The 21,084-nt window shown below is 31.3% G+C and overlaps 1 protein-coding gene across 1 annotated transcript; it reads right to left on the bottom strand.

Moving 5' to 3' along the window:
* Positions 1 to 1,841: 1,841 nt before the first annotated feature.
* Positions 1,842 to 3,592, bottom strand: LOC123227697 (putative disease resistance protein RGA1). The gene is made up of 2 exons (XM_044652807.1): positions 2,334 to 3,592; positions 1,842 to 2,239 (listed from the first exon to the last, which is right to left on the bottom strand). The coding sequence occupies exons 1-2, from the start codon at positions 3,494 to 3,496 to the stop codon at positions 2,164 to 2,166; spliced, it is 1,239 nt and encodes a 412-aa protein (XP_044508742.1). The 5' UTR covers positions 3,497 to 3,592; the 3' UTR covers positions 1,842 to 2,163.
* Between the last annotated feature and the right edge of the window lie 17,492 nt (positions 3,593 to 21,084).

The following is a 21,084-nucleotide window of genomic DNA, read 5'->3' as shown; positions in this document are numbered from 1 at the left end:
AAATTGATTAGACCATTTTAACCAATTGATCAAATCGAATTTTCAATTTTGTATAAGAATATGAACAATTCATAATATATAATAGTAAAATATATTTATTTTAGTTTACAAATTTATAAATATGAAATATATAAATTTACAGTAGAGTCCACTTATTAGTTTATAAAATAAAGTTATAGACATACACAAAATATGCACTCAGATTGCATAAAATTATAATTTTTTAATAATTAAATCAACAAAGTACTAGGTTTTAACTTTGATTTCATTTCTAAGTCAATATGTGACCAAAAATGTATTATCTCATGATTAAAATAAAACGTAGATATGTGGCTAAATATTTGCTAAATGTCTTCAAATCTGATTGATTGGATAAGATTCGTTGGATCACCAAAATAATAAAAGCAAACAACAAGAAGAGGGGCCAGGCAGGTCGAATGGGCAAAGGGATTTAGCCATTGAATATGGAGCCTTATCAGCAATGCCACCAATCCTTTCACAAGAAGGGCACATGGTGAGTGTCTCCGCCGGTGATTGAACATAAAACTTTGAGATTTGAAAGCTCTTTCTGCAGGAAGAGTCGAAGTTGAAGAAGAAGCAACGCGTCAGAAGAACATCGGCAATACAAAAGAAAGGGTTGGAGCAGAGGTGTTTTTGGTTTTTTAATTTATATTTTTTATTATAGAGGACCAAAGCCGGCTGAACCGGACTGGACCGCGAACCAAAAATGAACCGCCAGTCCAGTCGCAGTCTAGTCCATAAACATCCATTAAACAGGTTTTTTATCTTTAGAAACCATTTGAACTATCGATTCACAATTTGACTGGTTTAGTTCGATTTTGTAAACCATGAATCCAAGTATTTATCTATCTATTAAATTTTACTGTTACAGTCAGAAATAAAATCTTTACTTAAAAATTTTATTTGAACTCATATTTTGAATTAATCTCAAGTTTTGCAATTTTTATTTCTACCCCCAAACCTAATATTTTCTAGCTTAAAAAACTAACTCTTCCCCTCCCCAAATTTAGTTGCAAACTCTCATTTTTTTGTCTTAAACAGTTGCCCCCCAGAGTTTTAAAAAACCTCAGTTTAACCCTTATTCAACTTGGGTTTCCAAATCTTCATCTTTAGTGATCAACCTCTCGTCATTAACTGTTGATTCTCTCCCTCCCACCTTTTCAATCAACGTATTTGTAAATTAAATGGTAAAAAATTAGTTCTTTTAATTTTAAAAATATTTAAAAATTTTTATGGGTCATTTTAAACTTGCCTTCTGGATCTCGACACAAGCCACCTTAAAAGTAGGGGCACATCCGATTACCCTCTAGGTTTTTAAATTGTATTTTATGAGCTCAATAAGTGCAAAAGCTGAAAGCTTTGTGGTACGACCGACAACAATGGCCAAAACAATAATCGAAGGAAGAACCACAACACTTCACAATAATGTCACAAATGACAACCAACAATTTCACAGAATCATTCTTATTAAACAAATAAATAAGAAATCTTACCGAGTCAAAACTAAAAACTTATGGGAGAAATCGGTTAACCTTTATAGGAGACATAACGTCAACTATGATTACAGTGTAAATAACTAAGATTTGAGACGTTTGGAGGACTGTCTGAGAAAGAGATTAGGGTGTAAAACTATAAAAATTCATCACATTAAAAACGAAATAACTTTGATAAATTTGAAAAATGAAAACATTGCTTTGACTACAGCTATATAGCAAAAAGACGTTATTTTGCTTCAATCTTATATTATGTAAGCAATGCAAAATGACATCATTTTGAATTAGGTAAAACGATATTATTTTATCTATATATGCAAACTTCTGACAAGTCTACTAATTGAACACTCTTATAGTTTGAGTTCAAAGTTGAACTTGATAGCATCACATACCCATGACTCAAGCTTGATTCGTGATTATTTATTTCAAGCTTGAATGAGCCAAGCTGACAATTGAGCTAGTGTCAATTTGGCTCAAACCCCTAGTTAAAATAATCTCAAATTCTCTATTTCAAGGTACACAATAGTTTACATTATCCAAATGATAAGGAAATAAGATTACGTTTTGCAGTATAGCCAGAAAATATTATATTTAACATATACACGGAGTTGTTTGAATTTTTTATTCACCCTAGTAAGAATAAGAAATATTACCGGATAGTTGATGATTCTTGCATCTGCATATTGTTGAAGCAGCATAACAATTGCAAATAGAATAACAAGGAACTGAACCAGAAGACATTAAAAGGACAAGTATTTACTCAAAAATAGCCAAAGGGAAAAAAAAAGTACTAAGAATGATTGATTAAGTAGTATTGACCTGTTTAAGAAGAAGTCTCCTCTGGATTCAACCGAAATCGGGTATGAAACGAAGACCCATACGACGAATATCTTCCCATCCGGCTCAGGTTCTTCATAGGATGTAAATTTCCAACTTTGCAAAGATGGGAGAAACTTTAATGCTTGATCCAGTTGACTAATTTTTGGACATGACAAAATTTTCAAATCCACAAGAGCAGTCAGATTTTGCAAGGCACCCACTGGAAGAGATTCTAGATCAGGAATTTTAAACATAAGCATTGACTTTAAATTGGAGAGAGGGGCAGAAAAGCAAGAGGAAGTTGATGGTTCCCCTTTATTCTTCAACGTCATCGTCATCATCCACTGCAGTGGTTTCGAGCTAGTCTTGAGCAATTTCAATTCTACCAAAGATGGATACAGTGGCATGAACATCAAATTGGGGCAGTTTTGGATATCTAATTTGGAAAGACAAGGAAATGAAGGCAACTCTGTATCATTATAATCATGCTTCCTCCACCATCCCTTTAATTCAGGACAATCGCAAAGGGTGAATTGCTCCAGGGATGGGAAGAATGTTGCTGGCAATGTGGACCAACTCTTATTTGCTTCATCTGAAATATACTCCAGATCATCTAGATGGCTAAGACACAGAGCCTTCAAACATGGCAATTTATCCAATGGTGGGACATGTTTGAATCTTCTACATTTTTTAAGACTAATTGAAGCTAACTTTGTAAGAGACAAAAGCCAATCACACAGTTCAACACCCATGAATGATCTCACACTGATTTTCTTAAGATTTGAGTGTGGCTTTAGACCTTCTAACACCTCTACTTCATCTATTCCTTCATTTCCTTGAACCGCTCTATTATCACTTCTTCCCCAATCCAATGTCAGAGACCAAAGAAATTGCTTCCCTTCTAAGTTGGCCGACTTTCTACTTGCCTCAAATTTTAAGTTTTTAATCTTGAGTTTTCCTCTCAAGTTGTTCAACCCATGTAATTCCTTTGTCCCACTATGATTACTTTTTCTTTTGGACTGTTTGCTTACCACAATTGGTGGTAAAGTCTGAAGATTAGTTAAATGCCCCAGTCCATATGGCATTCCAGTTAAAGAATCACACTTTCTGTTTATAAGATGTCTAAGGTTCACCATTTTTTTAATATCTCTGGGTAGTTCCATAAGCTCACTACAGTAAGACAGATCTAATATTTCTAGATTTATTAGTCTTGACAATGAATCAGAAAGTATTTTAATATCTACATCAGAAAAATTGAGATATCGCAAATTTTTCAATTCACCAATTAAACTCAAAAGCTCCCCATTTGAACTCAGCAATTTATGAAATTTTAACCCTCCAAAATCCAGTGCTCGTAAGTATGCAATTTATGCATCACCTTGCACCATTGAAGTTCAGTAGAGAAATTGTCTAACAAGTCATTTGCACCATAAAATGAATCTTTAAGCCTTTGGAACCAATTGGTTACCTATTGGTTCATTTTGTTATGCTATTCCTCAACATCAAGAAGAGTAGATTTGTTAGTGTTGATAGTGTTGTTGAGTTTTTGAATCTCATCCTTAACACTCTATGCTAATTTGCCTTTTAAGAGAAATGTTAGAGACTCAAATGAAAAGAAAGAGAGTCTTATATCTAATTAAAGTGAGTGGTCTATGAATGTGTGGATTAGATTTTAACACAAACCAATTGGTTTTATGTAATATAGGTTTCGATCTTCACACTTATAAGCCCAATATATATTTTTGACATGGTATCAAAGCACAAGTCAAATGGTAGGTTTAACAACCTAATGTATTCCTAGATACAGGTGACAACGCACCTGACCAAAAACCAGTTGAGTCAAACAACAAGTTTAACAGCCTATGGTAGTTACTCTTGAATGGGGGTGTTGGGACTTAAATAAAAAGAATGAGTCTTACATATAATAAAATTGAATAAAGTGAGTAATATATAAGTGTATGGGTTGGACCTTAATACAAGCCAATTAATTTTGTATAATATGAGTTTGGATCTTTCCACATATAGGGTTAATATATTTTTGACATGGTATCAGAACATGAGTTAAACAATGGATCTAACAGTCTAAGTGTTCCTTGATAGAAGTGACAATGCACCTAATCGAAAATCGATTAAGTCAAACGGTGGGTCTAACAGCCTATGGTAGTTGTACTTGAGCGAAGGTGTTGAAGACTCAAATAAAAAAAAAAAGAGTCTCATATCAAATTAAAGTGAGTGGTATATAAGTGTGTGGATTGGATTTCAACATAAGCCAATTAGTTTTGTGTAATATGAGTTTTGATCTCTACATTTATAGAACCAATATACATTTTCGACAAAAAGCAAGGACCCCAACCCTTCCAAGATTTTCCAATGTCTTTAGCCATTTGTTGTCAAAATGATTTTGTTCAAGAGATAGCTGGAGAAATTAATTGTAAGACATGCAATGTTGGCGATGTTTATAGACAAAAGTAGTAATATTAGGACTCAAACAAAAAATATGAAGAAGATATCTTTGCATTCACATCCATCCCTTTGAGAGTAGCAAATAATGAAAAACATAATCATTATCATTAAAAAGGGTGTCTAAACCTATCACTACAACAAATTTAATAAAAAGGTGACGAAACTTTTTGTCTCAAAAAGTAAAAATTCATCCTAAAAAATCATTCAAGACAAAAGATTAAATCATCAAAAAATGTGTGTTAGCAATTGGTAATACCTACGAAAAAAGAAATCATCCTTAATAACTACTTATTATGGATAAAATAGTGTTTCATCATAAAAAGATACCCATTTTGGGACGAAATTTTTTGTTCATAAATGAGGCAGATTTATCCCAAATAACTTTATTTCATCCCAAAAAAAAAACACAATTAGGGACAAAATTTTTCATTCCAAAAAGAACACATTTAAGGATAAAATTTTTTGTCTTTGATATTGTGGTGAATACGAGAAATTTTTTTTATCCTAAATTATATAGTGAATTAGTGACAAATTTTTTTGTCCTTATTATTCAATGAATTTAAGACAAATTTTTTCATCCTTTATTATGCAATAAATTAAAAACAATATTTTTTGTCCTTGATTGTATTACAAATTAGGAAAAAAAATTTTCATCCTTAATTGTATGTTGAATTGAGGACAATTTTTTTTTTTTGTCATTGATTGTATAATGAAATTAGGGACAAATTTTGTTGTCCTTGACTATGTGATGAATTGAAAACAATTTTTTATGTCATTGATTATATTGTGAATTGGAGACAAAAATTTTCATCCTTAATTATGTGGTGAATTAGAAACAAAAATTTTCGTTCTTCTTCATATAGTGAATTTGATATGGGAATTTCAATCATAAATTAAAATTAATAGTTATATTAATCCTCAAAATTCAACCATTCATACAAAACATCATTTCAACTAAGTAAAAAAATATTAATTATATTAAACTATTATTACCAAAATCAACTAATAACTAAGCATTAAATTGTTAGTACTACTACAAATCATATTAAAAGCTTTAACAGCAAGCACACAGGGCAACATGGCTACTAGAAAGTTGGACAACCCCAAACCTGTCTTCCTTGCATGAGTGCATAGTCAAAGAAGAAATTGCCCCGCACACCAAGCACATAGCTGCATAAATTGGCCCAAGTCATTGAATTTATTGATTTGTCATCATAATTCACATAAAACAAACTTAAAACATACCTAATCTTTAATGTTGGCTGATCTATAGCACAAAAGTTGCCTTGATGAAAAGTTTATTCCAAGAGTTTTGACTGATTGTACAAATAGTATCCTAAGAATCAAAAACTAATAATATGAAGAAAAAAAAGAATCATTGACAATAGCACAAGTCATCAACACCTATTCTTCATATACATTAGTATCTTTTCCAAAATGCAAACAGAGGCAATGTAAGGATAACATAGAAACAAAGATTAATGCAGACCACTTCTCAAGCTAATTGAGCAGACAACCCTTTAAAACCATTAAACAATGCCTAACATCTCTCGGCATCATACAACAAATATTGACCATCTAATATGACAAAACACTTGAATACATTATTTTACAATTTTAATTTACTAATCAAAGATATTATTTTGTGGAACTCAAAAGCAACAATTTTAATTTACTAATCAAAGACTATTTTTTTTCCTATTTTTTTCCAAGCATCAAATTAGAATAAACTTGTATTACTCATTTAAAAAAAAAAAAAGAGTTCAAGAGGGGATAGAACTGAACAAACTGTCTTGTATTCCACCTCACCATAGAGTATTTTTCAAAGAAATGTCATATCTTGACACAACCCATTTGTACTTTGAAGCCATTGAAACATTAAATCATAAGTTTAAAGTAATGGCACAAGACAGAGAGAAGATGATGTTTAATGCTAATAGTTTATAAAAATGTGAAAGAAGAATCATGAAAAACTTATGGCTTGTAAGAATATATGATTAAGATCATACTATTTTGACTCATGTAGCATTGAAACAAGCTGCTTCCATGGAAAATACATGTCCATTGACAATGACCAGAACCCCTAACTCCTCTGTAATAAAGCAAGATTCTTTCAACTAAACTACCCAAACCAAATTCCATTTCCAATAAGGTTGAATCACCATTTTCCACCTCACAATCTCTTTTACCTTCCCTAGATCCACCATAGAAAATGACACATATGAGCAGTTTCACCTATTTGCCATATTAACTTAGATTCAAAAGAAAGAATGAAAGCATAGAGACCAGAAAGATGACTGCAGTAACAATGACATAGATCCTACGAACTCGCTTATGAAAAAACAAAAGATAGTGTTGCACAAGATTTTAAAAAAAATCAAATTAAATAAGTTATCAACTGTCAACATATACACATAAATATATTAAATTGGACCTATAAGATTAATCAACAACAATTTCTTTTACTTGGAAGTTGTCCACTGGCTTAGATGACATAATAGTCATGTTGTAAACACAAAAAAAATGAGTCATATATAGCAGCCATGCTCTGTAATTAGCTTTAGCGTAAAAGATAGAGCATAATAGACACATGATATACATAAGAAATTTTACGTTTGTTAATTAGGTTTGACTAAAATTTTTAAAAATCAATTAATACCATAGACTCATATAAACCTTCCCTAAAACAATGAACACATCAATTTGTGTTAACAATACAAAGCAAAGGTCATATGCAACATAAATGATCGTCTAGGAATGAACACAAAACACAAAATCTAACCATATGGAAGGTCTAATAAAGGACAATAAAATGAAAGTTAAGAAGCCAAGAAACTAGGTAGGTCAAGCTTAACTAAGTTGACTTATGATTTTTAGTACTCACTCCATAGATATCAAACTGGAGATGAATCATATATCAAAATGAAAAATTTTCTCTAACACAATTAAATATGGAAAACAAATTCTACAAAAAACTCACAAATGGAAACTAAAAAAAAAACACTTCAAAATTCATAAGCTACCACAAATTATCACATAATATATAGGCTAAGTAATATGATTACTAGTGACTGCATATTTTTGTGGTTACTCAATCAGAAAGAAAAACTGATAAAAAGTGAAATTATAGAAAGAATTCACGCAAGATTAGAATTAGTATTAGTAAGTGAAGTAATGGTAATTCAAAAGAGGATTTACCTTCAAAGAGGAAGAAATGTGATTGATTTTGGAGCCTTGTTTTTGTAAATGCTATTTTTTGGATTTCAGAGAAAATTAGCGAACCAAAAATAATATAATAAAAAAAAGGAACGAAGGTGGTTGCCATGAAACTACCCATTTGAATTATAAATTTTTATCTAACTTAGTTATGAATTTAAATTGAATCGAGATCTAAATTTGAATTATTGATCAAAAATCAATTTGAAACAAACATCTTTTAATTCGAGGTTTATTTGATTTAAAATAATATTTTAGGATAAAATTAAAATTTTGTCCCCAAAGTAACATTTTTAGATAAAATTAAAATTGCCGTTAAAAATAAATCCTGCATTTTTGGAAATCCCCTAAAATTATCTTTCAAGGCCAAAAATAAACTTGTATCCAAAAGTTACATTTTAGGACAAAAATAAAATCATTCATAAAAATAAATTCTATGTTTTTTGAGATAAAATTAAAATTGTCCTTACAAATAAATCTTAAATCTTAAATTCATTCCTTAAAATAATCATTTTTAGGGAAAAATAAATCATCTCTAAAATTAATATCCTATGACGTAATTAAAAATGTGCCTAAAAATGAACCAAATTTTTAGGTATGTAATTAAGATTTCATCCCCTCAAATAATCGTTTTGGGAAAAAAATAAAATTATCCCTAGAATTATCATTATTTATGGGCGACATTAAAAAATGTCCTTAAAAATACATCTTAACTTATTGGAAACGAAATTACAATTTGCATCTCTAAAAGTAATATTTTAGAAAAAATTAAAATCGTCTCCAAAAATAAATTTTATGTTTTTGGAGATAAAATTAAGATTTTATCCCTAAAAGTAACAATCCAAAATGAAATTAAAATCATCTTTAAAAACAAATCTTTTGTTCTTTAGATAAAATTAAGATGTCATCCCCTGAAGTTATTATTTTGAGACAAAAATAAAATCATCCCTGGAAGTGACATTCTAAGATGAAATTAAATTAAACACTAAAGATAAATCATACATTTTTTGGGACAAAATTAAGATTTTGTCCCTAAAAGTGACATTCAAGAATGAAATCAAAATTATCCCTAAAAATAAATCTTAACTTTTTGGAGATGAAATTAAGATTTCGTCCCTAAAAGTAACATTCAGAGAGAAATTAAAATCATCTCTAAAAATAAATTCTATGCTTTTGGGGACAAAATTAAAATTTCATCCCCCAAATTTATCATTCTAAGACAAAAATAAAATCGTCCCTAAAAATAAAACCTATGCTTTTTGGGATGAAATTTTAATTTCGTCTCCTAAAATTATCATTATGGGATAAAAATAAAAACGTCCCTATAAGTGACATTCTAGAACGAAATCAAAATCGTTTCTAAAAATAAATCTTGACTTATTGGGGGCAAAATTAAAATTTCATCCTTAAAAGTAATATTCTAGGATAGGATAAAAGTAAAATTGTCCCTAAAAATAAATTCTATTTTTTTGTGGACAAAATTAAAATTTCATTCCCTAAATTTATTATTTTTGGACTAAAATAAAATTGTCCCTAAAAGTGAAATTCTAGGACAAAATTAAAATTGTCTCTAAAAATAAATCGTACATTTTTTGGGATGAAATTAAGATTTCGTCCTCTAAAATTATCATTTTGCGACCCTAATTAAATTGTCTGTAAAATTATCATTTTGGGACAACATTGAAAATATCCTTAAAAATAAATCTTAACTTATTGGGGACGAAATTAAGATTTTGTCTTTAAAAGTAACATTCTGAGACAAAATTATAATTGTCTCTAAATATTTTGTTCTTAAATTTAATATTTGCTGTAGTGTATAAAAACCATTCAACAATAAACCAAATCCATGGAAGTCAATACTATTCTATATATTTTAACCAAGTTCCAAGAGAAATTCAAATTATATCTTAGTTTAATGTTTACAAACACACTTGTTTTCTGAAATTATAACATGATAGAATCAAAAAACCCTAGTGTTGTAGAAGATTTGGGTAAAACCAAGGCTTTTACAATGCAAGCGATCTAACAATAGTTTAAGCGACTTTTTAATGTAATGGGGAGTGTTAATGATAGGTTGGACAGATTAGAGCAGCAGTAGAGTGATAAAGGGGGAAGTAGTACAACTAAAGGTAGGAGAAAAGCACCGGTGGTGAGGGATAAGGATAGGATAGTCATCAACAGTAAGGATGATGAAATAAGTGATAGGTTGAATAATATATAGAGTAAGGGAGGACATCGCAGTCATTGAAACGGTATGTATAGAGAGTAAAAAGAGTGATAGTAACCTCAATAGCATTAAGATGAAAATTCCACCTTTTCAGGGTAGAAACGATCTAGAGGCATACCTAGATTGGGAGCGAAAGGTAGATTAGGTTTTTGACATACATATGCATTCTAAATAGAAAAAGGTGAAGTTGGTTACTGTAGAATTCACTGATTGTGCTAGTATTTGGTGGGACCAATTATTGAAAAATAGACGTAAAAACTTAGGTAGACCTATAGATACTTGGGATGATATGAAGAGTGTAATGAGGCAGTGTTTTGTTCCTAGTTACTATCATAGGGATTTACTTTAGAAGTTATAAGGGCTTAGGCAAAGGGACCAAGAGTATGGAAGACTATCACAAAGAGATTGAGATAACTATGATTAGGATTAATATAGGGGAAGATAGGGAAAACACTATGGCTAGGTTTTTAAATGGGTTAAATAGGGATATAACAAATGTGGTAGAGCTCCAACACTATATAAAACTAGAGGATTTGGTCTATATGACAATGAAGGTACAGAGACAACTACAACGAAAGGGTAAAAAGGATATAGATTCCTATTCTAATTCTTTGAAGCTGAGATGATAAGCCACCTTTTAAGCCAAAAACTAAGTACTCTAAACCTAAGGGAGAGGAGTCCAGCCAAGAAAAACCTAGTATCAAACCTGAATCATGATGTTAAGAGAGAATGGTGAATATAAGACAGAAAAAGAATCTAGTGATGAGTCTATGCCACCATTAGAGGATGCTAGTGATGCAGAGTTAGAGTATGCAATAGAGCCTGAGGCATTAATGTCTAGGAGAGCTTTGAGTTTGCAATATAAGGAAGAAAATGACGAGCAGAGAAAGAATATTTTCTATATTAGATGTCATGTGAAAGGTAAGGTGTGTACTTTAATTATAGATAAGGGTAGTTGCACAAACGTAGCCAGTACCAAATTTGTAGAAAAACTTAGTTTACCTACAACCAAACACCCTAGGCCTTATAAGCTTCAGTGGTTGAATGATTGTGGAGAAATTAGGGTGAATAAACAAGTGGTGGTGGCCTTGTCCATGGGTAGATATCAAGATAAGGTGTTATGTGATATAGTACCCATGCATGTTGGATACATCTTGTTAGGGAGACCATGATAGTATGATAGAAAGGTAACACATGACGAATTCAAGAATAGGTACTATTTTATGATGAGTAATAAACTCATCACACTTGTACCATTGTCACCAAAGCATGTTTATGAGGATCAAGTGAGGAGAAGAAAGATGAGTAAAGAGAGAAAAGAAAGTGAGAGTGAAAACAAAAAAAGAGATAATGTGAATAAGGATAAGCAAAGAAAAAGTAAGGCTAAAAAGAGGAGAGAGGAAAAAGAGGGTGAGCAATTTGGCCGTGAAAGAAAAAACAAGAGAGAAAACAAGAGGCAAAAAAAAAAGAGTTTTTATAGGAAGATTAGTAATGTGAAGACTGCCATTGTGACTAAACAATATCTATTATTGTTAGTTTACAAGGAAAGCTTTTTATCTTTCACTAACGCTGACAATTCTCTTCCTAGTGTGTTTGTTTCTCTTTTGTAAGAGTTTGAAGATGTATTCCCTAAAGAGATTCCTGATGAACTACCTCCAATTTATGGGATCAAGAACCAGATTAACTTCATACTTAGAGTGGCAATACCTAACCGACTGGCCTATAGAAGTAATCCTAAAGATATAAAGGAGCTTCGAAGGCTAGTAGAGGAGTCAATAAAGAAGGGATAGGTGAAAGAGAGCATGAGTCCATTTGCCGTACTAGTGATTCTAGTGCCTAAGAAGGATAAGATGTAGAGAATGTGCATTGACTGTCGAACCATTAACAAAATCATTGTAAAGTATCACTATCCTATACCTAGGTTAGATGATATGCTTGATGAGTTGCATGGATTATGTATCTTTGCGAAAATTGATTTGAAAAGTGGGTATTATCATATTAGGATGAAAGAGGATAATGAATCAAAAACTGCCGTTAAAACCAAGCATGAATTATATGAATGGTTGGTAATGTCATTTGGGCTTACTAACGCACCTAGTACATTTATAAGATTAATGGACCATGTTTTACGTGCATTTATAGGCAAGTTTGTAGTCGTCTATTTTTATGATATTTTCATTTATAATCGTAGTTTAGATGAGCATATAGGACTCGTGCGTGATGTTTTGCTAGTGCTTAAGAAAGGGAGGTTATTTGGTAATCTTAAGAAATGTTCCTTTTGCACTGACCAAGTTATGTTCCTAAGATTTGTGGTTTCATCTAAGGGTATTAAGGTAGATGAGGAGAAGGTTAAGACTATCCGAGATTAGCCAACGCCTACTTCTATGACTTTTGTGACTGAGGTTAGAAGTTTATATGGTTTAGCTAGTTTTTATAGGAGATTTGTATGAGACTTTAGTACACTAGCGGTAACACTAACTGAAGTTATTAAAAAGAATGTAGGATATAGGTGGGGTAAGGAATAAGAGCGTGCATTTGCATTAATTAAGGATAAGTTAAGTTCTGCACCTTTACTTGTTTTACTTAATTTTTCTAAACTATTTGAGCTTAACTGTGATGCTTCAGGTATAGGTATTAAAGCTATTTTGATGTAGGAAAATAGGCCTATAGCATATTTCAATGAGAAGCTCAATGGGCCTGCTTTAAAGTACCCTACTTATGACCAAGAGTTGTACGCTTTGGTGAGAGCATTGGAGATGTGGCAGTATTACCTTTGGCCACTGAGTTCGTCATCAGGACAGATCATGATTTCCTAAAACATTTAAAGGGACAAGGTAAGTTAAACAAGAGACATGCAAGGTAGGTCGAATACATCAAAACTTTTCCTTATATCATTCATTACAAACAAGGTAAGGAAAATATTGTGACAAATACGTTATCTTGCAGGTATACTCTAATCTTGACTTTAGATACTAAGTTACTTGGTTTTGAGTATATAAAGGATTTGTATGTAAATGACTCTGACTTTTCCAGTATTTATGAAGCTTGTGAGAAAATTGCATTTGGTAAGTTTTATAGGCATGATGGTTATTTATTTTGAGAAAATAGATTATGTGTGCCTATGAGTTCCTTACGTGAATTGCTTGTGAGGGAAACCCATGGGGGTGAATTAATAGGTCATTTTGGTATATCTAAGACTTTAGATGCACTACAAGAGCATTTTTTTTGGCCATATATGAAACGAGATGTATAGCGCATTTGTACTCATTGCATTAAGTGTAAACAGACCAAGTCTAGAGTCTTACCCCATGGTTTATATACACCTTTACCTATTCCTACTACATCTTGGGCGGATATCTTTATAGACTTTGTTTTAGGGTTACCTAGGTTTAGGCAGAGTAGTGATTTCGTTTTTGTCGTGGTTGATAGGTTTTCAAAGATGGCACATTTTATTCCATATCGTAAAACTGATGATGCAACTTATATTGTTGATTTGTTTTTCAAGGAGATCGTGTGTTTGCATAGACTTCCAAGAAGTATTGTATCTAATCATGATGTGAAGTTCTTAAGCTACTTTTGGAAGGTATTATGGGGTAAGTTAGATACTAAACTACTGTTTTTTACAACGTGTCACCCATAGACGGATGGACAAATAGAGGTAGTCAATAGAATTTTATCTCAGTTATTACATGTTGTATTAGAAAAGAACTTAAGAACATAGAAGGATAATTTGCCACACGTAGAATTTGCATATAATAGGGTTGTGTATACATCTACTGGTTATACACCTTTTGAAGTTGTTTATGGTTTGAATCCATTCACACATTTGGATTTGTTACCTTTACCTATTGAGGAACGTACCAGTTTAAATGGTAAAAGGAAGGCAGAGTTAGTTTGATAGCTTCATGAGAAAGTTAGGCAAAATATTAAGAGGAGAATTAAACAATATACCAAACAAGCTAACAAAGAAAGGCACAAGATGGTCTTCCAACCTAGTGATTGGGTTTGGGTGTACATGCGAAAGGAACAATTTCCATCCTAACGCAAATCAAAGTTACATCCGAAGAGTGATAGTCCATTTCAAGTACTCGAGCGGATCAAGGATGATGCCTACATATTAGATCTTCCAGGTGAGTATAATATGAGTGTTACTTTTAATGTTTCTGACCTATCTTCTTTTGATGATGCAGATTTGAGGACAAATTCTTCTCAAGAGGGAGGGAATGATGAAGGCATTGTAGAAGCATCGAGCTATCAAGGAGATCTGCTACACATTTCGATTGGGCCAATTACGAGGAGAAGAGCTAAGAAGATGTAACAAGCCTTAGTTGGGCTCATAGAGGGCTTAGAGACTAAAACCAGCTCACTCAAGGACAATTGGATGCTTAAAGGAGCCAACCAAGAGGTCAACTTGATTTAGGCCCGAGCTTATGCACAAATAGACTTTAAATAGCCATAACTTTTGATCTAGGAGCAGTTATGAGGCCTATAATATATCAATGCGAAGCTCATTTTGAGCTTTATAACAACAACCAGTTTGTTGGTTGCATCCAATTTGGAGGCCTAATAAAATCTGTTTCAGTCTGTATTATGTAGTTTTAGTTTACCAAATTTAGGGTTTTTAGTTTTTTATAATTTCTTATTAAGCCCAATTGACATATATTCTTTTTAAGTTAATTAGTGTTTTGGGTAGTTATTTAGGTAATGGGCTTGAGAAGTTTGGAAGTCCATTAGGTCATGGGTAGTTTAAGGTTAAGTTGGCATTGTAATATATAAACTCACATTTTTATGATGAATGGATCTTTTGGTTGACTTGCATAATTTTGCTTACTCTTGAACTATCAAACCTTTGAACTTATCAAACTTTCAGATCTGACTATCTTGCAAAACTAATTTACATATGTCTATTCCTTTTACTACACCCCTAGTATTATTGCCTATATAAATCCATCTCATCTCTTTAAAATTTGATGAAATTCCACAAAAACCTCTTTATCATGGGCTACATGGTTTGTGGTTCCTAAATCTAGAGTCCATGTAGAATTAGACTTAGTTAATTGTATAGTACTGGAAACTAACGTTTCATCACTTAAAGTAGAATGAGACAATATCTTTTTGGCTTCATGCACTCACGGCCGATATAACCTTTGTTGCTACAATTGCAACATGTCATCTTGGTTTTGTCTCTTCTTCTAGCATGTTTATCACTCTATATCTTTTTAATTGCTTGTTCTTATAATTTGAGCCTTATGTGACCTCCTTCCTTTTCTTAGACTTGTATCACTTACATTTGAAGCCATAAATAACTCTTGGAACTCGATTTTGCAACGTATGCATGAGTACTTGATCCAATTACCTCAAAGCACTCGTCCTTTACATTAGTGTTGTGAGAAATGTCAACAAAAGTCTTTATATTCTTATTATGGGTCATATACACCTTCATATGTTCCCAACTATCAGGAAAATATCGTATTCCTACATGAACCTATATTTTATCTGTCAAGTTGTGTCTAGTTCACTTCGACTTCATAACCATATTTGACATGTCTCTCAAATATTATTTCATCGACTTGTTGAGGACTTTTTTCTATATGTCAAATTTGACAATCAACTACCTTGGTTTGAGGATTGTAGTTCCTCCAAACTTTTCTTTCAAAACCATTCTTATAACATATACAGTTGGGCATTACTAGTACTCTATACCAGATTATCATTAACAAAACTGGTCAAGATACCACATGTAATGAAATCTTTCTTTTTACATGCGTGACATATGTCACATCATGTTTGTGTAAGACACTATTCAGATATCTACCCCTTAATCAGCTATGGCTCTTCCATAACCTTATTTTACGGCCTTGAAGACATTTTGCCCATCTAGGATGTAATGTATCTTTAAATGTCATACGTTATAATTATCCCTATTCAGTCTCTTGGCCTGATTCAAGTCAATAATTTCTAGAATAGCTTGATTAATTAGATCAAAGACATATCAAACACAACATTAATTATTGCAATTACATACACATCAATTATCATAATTGCACATTAAAATTTAAAATATTTCACATAAGACACAAAATCAAAAGTTCACCATATTCCTAATTATCTTTCATGACTTAAATGTTTGATATTTTAAAATTCAATCCAATTACGTTAATATTAATTTCTAGATAAGAATTTCATTAAATCCTACAAATCTCAAAATTCCCACGTTTAACATTTATAATATGTGATACAACAAGTGCAACACAACTATAACTAGGACCATTTCATCATCTTGTACAATTCTTTGAGTTACTTTATTCATAATAAGGTCTATATGATAGGCCAAATGTCTCACATTTCATTGATTTGGAAATAGCAATAAATTAGTGGGTTTTTTTTATTTTTATTACTATACGCCACTTTTTAGCAATTTGTAATGTATCCACATAATCCCAAAAGTTCTTCACATTATTGTCCTGAATAACATCATTTATTATGCGAGTCTAATAGTCATGCATGAATATAATTAGGCTATATATCATCTTTTTTCCAATTAAGAGAATGTGACTTTCTTTTTAGTCTAAATCTTTATTTTATATATATGTATATGTATATGTATGTATTAGATTGTCAGTTAATCATATCTTATATTATATGTAATGGTCCTTAGTTAACAAGCTTGCATGCGTTAGAAATATGTGTTTTGAAATACTGATACGTGTTTACATAAGCCGAAATGAGGTATTACTTGCTTTTACTTTTTGTAGGACCCATAGATTTTGTTCAATGCATCGATTTGAGCATAAAATAGTTGTCGCATATTCGAAGGAAGCATTAATGCGCTCTGGCACACTTGAAACAATAATCCACAAGCTGTCACACACCAAAACATGGTCCCACACACCTCTACAAGTTGAAATAGTCTAGTATTACTAGTACTCATATAATGCATTCTTATGACGTATGCAGTTAGGCAACTTCCAACATATTTTTCAACTCAAATTCCAATCTAGATTCATAACTCAAATGCATTATGTTCAAGAGCGTGTGCGAGACTTGCATGGGTACCTTTTAGAAGTCATTGACATCCCCGATAAGTATATTTTCTAGTCTGAATATGGCTTGTCATCTAGCCCAAATATGTATAATATATAGTATTACAATATAGCCTAAATAGGAATCCTAATCCTCTAAAATAAGAAAAATAATAAATAACCAAACTAAAATTCTAATCCTATGAAATAGGAAAATAATAAATAACTAAATTGGAATCCTAATCATATGATATAGGAAAAATAATAAATAACAAGTCAAAATCAGACTGAATCATAATTAGATTAAATTAGAATTAGATCTGATTAGAATTAGATTAAATAGGAATATGTTTAACACTCCCCTATAATTACAACAGGAGCTCTTAGAGCTACAATTGGAGACAAAAACTAAAAAGTTAATTGCTTTAGGAGAGAGAGAACATGTTAGAGGGAAAGGTTGGGCTTATGTTGGCTCAATCTCATGCGAGCGAAGATAGAAGAAAGATGTTTCCAAAAAGAGAATCACAAACCATTGAAGGCAATGGGGATTGAAAATAAAACCATAGTAGTAGAATTAATAGTGATTGAAAAAAGGTTTGAATTAGCCATTAAAAGAAAAAAGAGACAAACAATAAACAAAAAACTTGGTTCATTTCAAAAATAGAGAAATGATGGGACATCAATAGTATGGGTGAGAAAACAACCAATAACAGAAAGATGAAAGCAGGTGCTCAATAGTGTGAGAGATAAGATCTGGTGTTTAATTATGTCAGAGATGAGAGTGATGACTCAATCGTGAGAGAGACTAGAGCGAAGGCTCAATTGTGAGAGAGGCAAGAACAAAAACTCAATCATGAAAGAGACGAGAGTAGGGGCTAGGGAAAAAGAAAAATCAGTTTTCAAAACTGAAGGCCAAAAATGGATATTAACCACTCTAATACTATGTAGAATTATGAATTGGGTTATAAATAAAATTAATATTATTGACGAAATATTGTATAATATATAGTATTACAATGTAGTATAAACGAGAATCCTAATCCTATAAAATAAGAAAATGTTGGAAAATAATACCAATTTTGTAAATTATGAAAATAATTAATTATGTACCCAAATTACATCAAACTAATCGTTGGATGATCCAAAGCATTCAATACATTATTACTTTTATATCCACAACATAGTTTGCTCATGTACTTGCATTTTTTAGAAAAGAGGAACTTTTGTATTTTGGTGTTGGGAGGAGTAATAAACATTAAAAATAAATATGAAATAACAGTAAAGACTCTAAGGGTATCAAAATAAGGTGAAACTCAAAGTCTCACACAGTGAATGAGCAGGGAGTCATCTTCTCACTATTTTAATTGGTCAACTCATTTATGCACCTATGGTATGAAACAAATGCTATAGTGTGTATTTTCTATAAATGTCATTACATCAATGCTGTAGAGATCTTATTTTAGTCACTACACCTAGCACCTTACTTAAGTTCTTGATCATCTTCACACTTACAAATATTAAATAAGAACTCACATTTGATTGTTAAAGGTTATTTGGACAAAGGGAATCCAAAGTCATTATCAATTTTATCTATTCATGACCTCATATTGATTAATCATCAAGGCGACATTTCAATTAATAATTCATTTCTCGAACAACTTGTCTCTTATTTTTGCACTCTCTTAGCATTACTTTATTGAAGAAATATGTCCCATCTTTACACACTTTCTCAACAACAAAGGTGACTACTCGTGTGAGTGAGCCAATCTTAAACTTGTGTGACATTATAATTTTATTGAGCTTTCAAATAAAATGATGTGTATACAGTGAAATAACATGAATTTTGGGATGCAAGTTCAAAAAAAAGATCTTAAATTCATGGTTTTTAACATTGTGTCACTAGTACAATATATAAGCTTAACAATTTATCAATCACAATTTATGCAATCAGAGATTTAACATATGTAAGATACACATCTCTTAGAATAAATTTAGTCAAAGGATCAGTGACCATATGATATGTAGTTTTATATTGTATGCTCACTTTCCTCTTGAAAATGATGTAAATCATAAAATTATGTATAGTGTCAACATGTTTGGTTCTTCTATAAAATTTTGGATCTTTTGTAAAGCTATCTTGACTTGATATGATAGTGAACAACTATTACTCCAACAATATTGTTTTGTATACCTAAATTCAGTAAGAATCTTCTTAATTGAATAGTTTCTTACACAATCACTAAACAAACTATATACTTGGTATTTATTATGGATAAAACTATGCTTCTCTATTTCTTACTGTTTTATGATATGGACCCTTTTATAGTAAGGAAGCATAACTAGAAATGGGTTTGTGTTGGTCTAAATTACCTCTCCAATTGACATTTAAAAAGCCAATTAAACACAAATTTGATCTTTGATAATATAAACAATAATCCACAGTACCTTTTAAATATCTTAATCATCTTAAATGGGTTTAGTGTTCTAGTGCTCTTTTTCAAGATTCAACTAATATCGACTAACCAATTCGATAACAAAAACAAATGTGTGAGCATATACGCACCATAGCATACATAAAGTGTCCGATGACATTTAAAATAGGATACTATTGATATTTCTCTTCTTTCATCTCATACAATTCTTTGAGTTACTTTATTCACGATAAGGTCTTTATGATAGGCCAAATGGCTCACATTTCAATGATTTGGAAATACTAATAAAGTAGTGGATTTTTTTTTTATATTTATTACTAGACGCAGCTCTTTAGCAAGTTATAATGTATCCACATAATCCCAAAAGTTCTTCACATTCTTGTCTTAACTCATATCATTTATTACGAGAGTCTAATGGTCATGCATGAATATAATTAGGCTATATATCATCTTTTTTCCAATTAAGAGAATATGACTTACTTTTAAGTTTAAATATTTATTTTATATATATTAGATTATCAGTTAATCACATCTTATATTATATGTAATGGTCTTTAGTCAACAAGCTTGCATGAATTAGAAACATGTGTTTTGAAATACCGATACATGTTTGTATAAGCCAAAATGAGGTATTACTTGCTTTTATGTTATGTAGGACCCATTGATTTTGTTCCACACATTGATCTGAGTGTAAAATAGTTGTTGCACATTGGAAGGGAGCATTCATGCACATTGACACACTCGAAGTAATAATCCATGAGTTGTCACGCACCAAAAGATGGTCCCAAGCGCTTTCATGTGTCAAAATAATGCTCTGATATCAATGTTGCAAAATAAACTCATCAACCCTAAACTCTAATGCCAATGTTGGAAAATAATGCCAATTCTATAAATTATGAAAACAATTAATTGTGTTCTCAAATTGCATCTAATTAATTGTTGGATAATCTACAACATATGATGCATTATTACTTTCATGTCCATAATACAGTTTGCTTCATGTACTTGCATTTCTGTGAAGAGAGGAGCTCGTGTATTTTGGTGTTGGGAGGAAAGGAAAAACCAAAAAAAAAAAAAGTGTGTAATTCTTTTGCATAGGGAAGGTTGTTTCTACAGTTTTGGGACATTTAAATATTTCCTCAACTACCAACCATTTTCTTAACTTTGACTAACTACCACCTAGGCAGTTAATTGTAAATGAGTCAGGTCATCCTATCATAGGTGGATCCAAATATAATAGAAAAATAATAAATAACTAGACTAAAATCTTAATCCTATGAAATAAAAAAATAACAAATAACTAAACTAGAATTCTAATCCTATGAAATAGGAAAAATAATAAATAGTAAATTCAAATCAGACTTAATCAAAATCAGATTAAATTAGAATCA

Source organism: Mangifera indica, chromosome 10 (assembly GCF_011075055.1).
Source record: "Mangifera indica cultivar Alphonso chromosome 10, CATAS_Mindica_2.1, whole genome shotgun sequence".
NCBI classification, from domain to species: Eukaryota; Viridiplantae; Streptophyta; class Magnoliopsida; order Sapindales; family Anacardiaceae; genus Mangifera; species Mangifera indica.
Note: the sequence above shows the minus strand (reverse complement) of the source record. Positions and strands in the feature narration are given on the sequence as shown.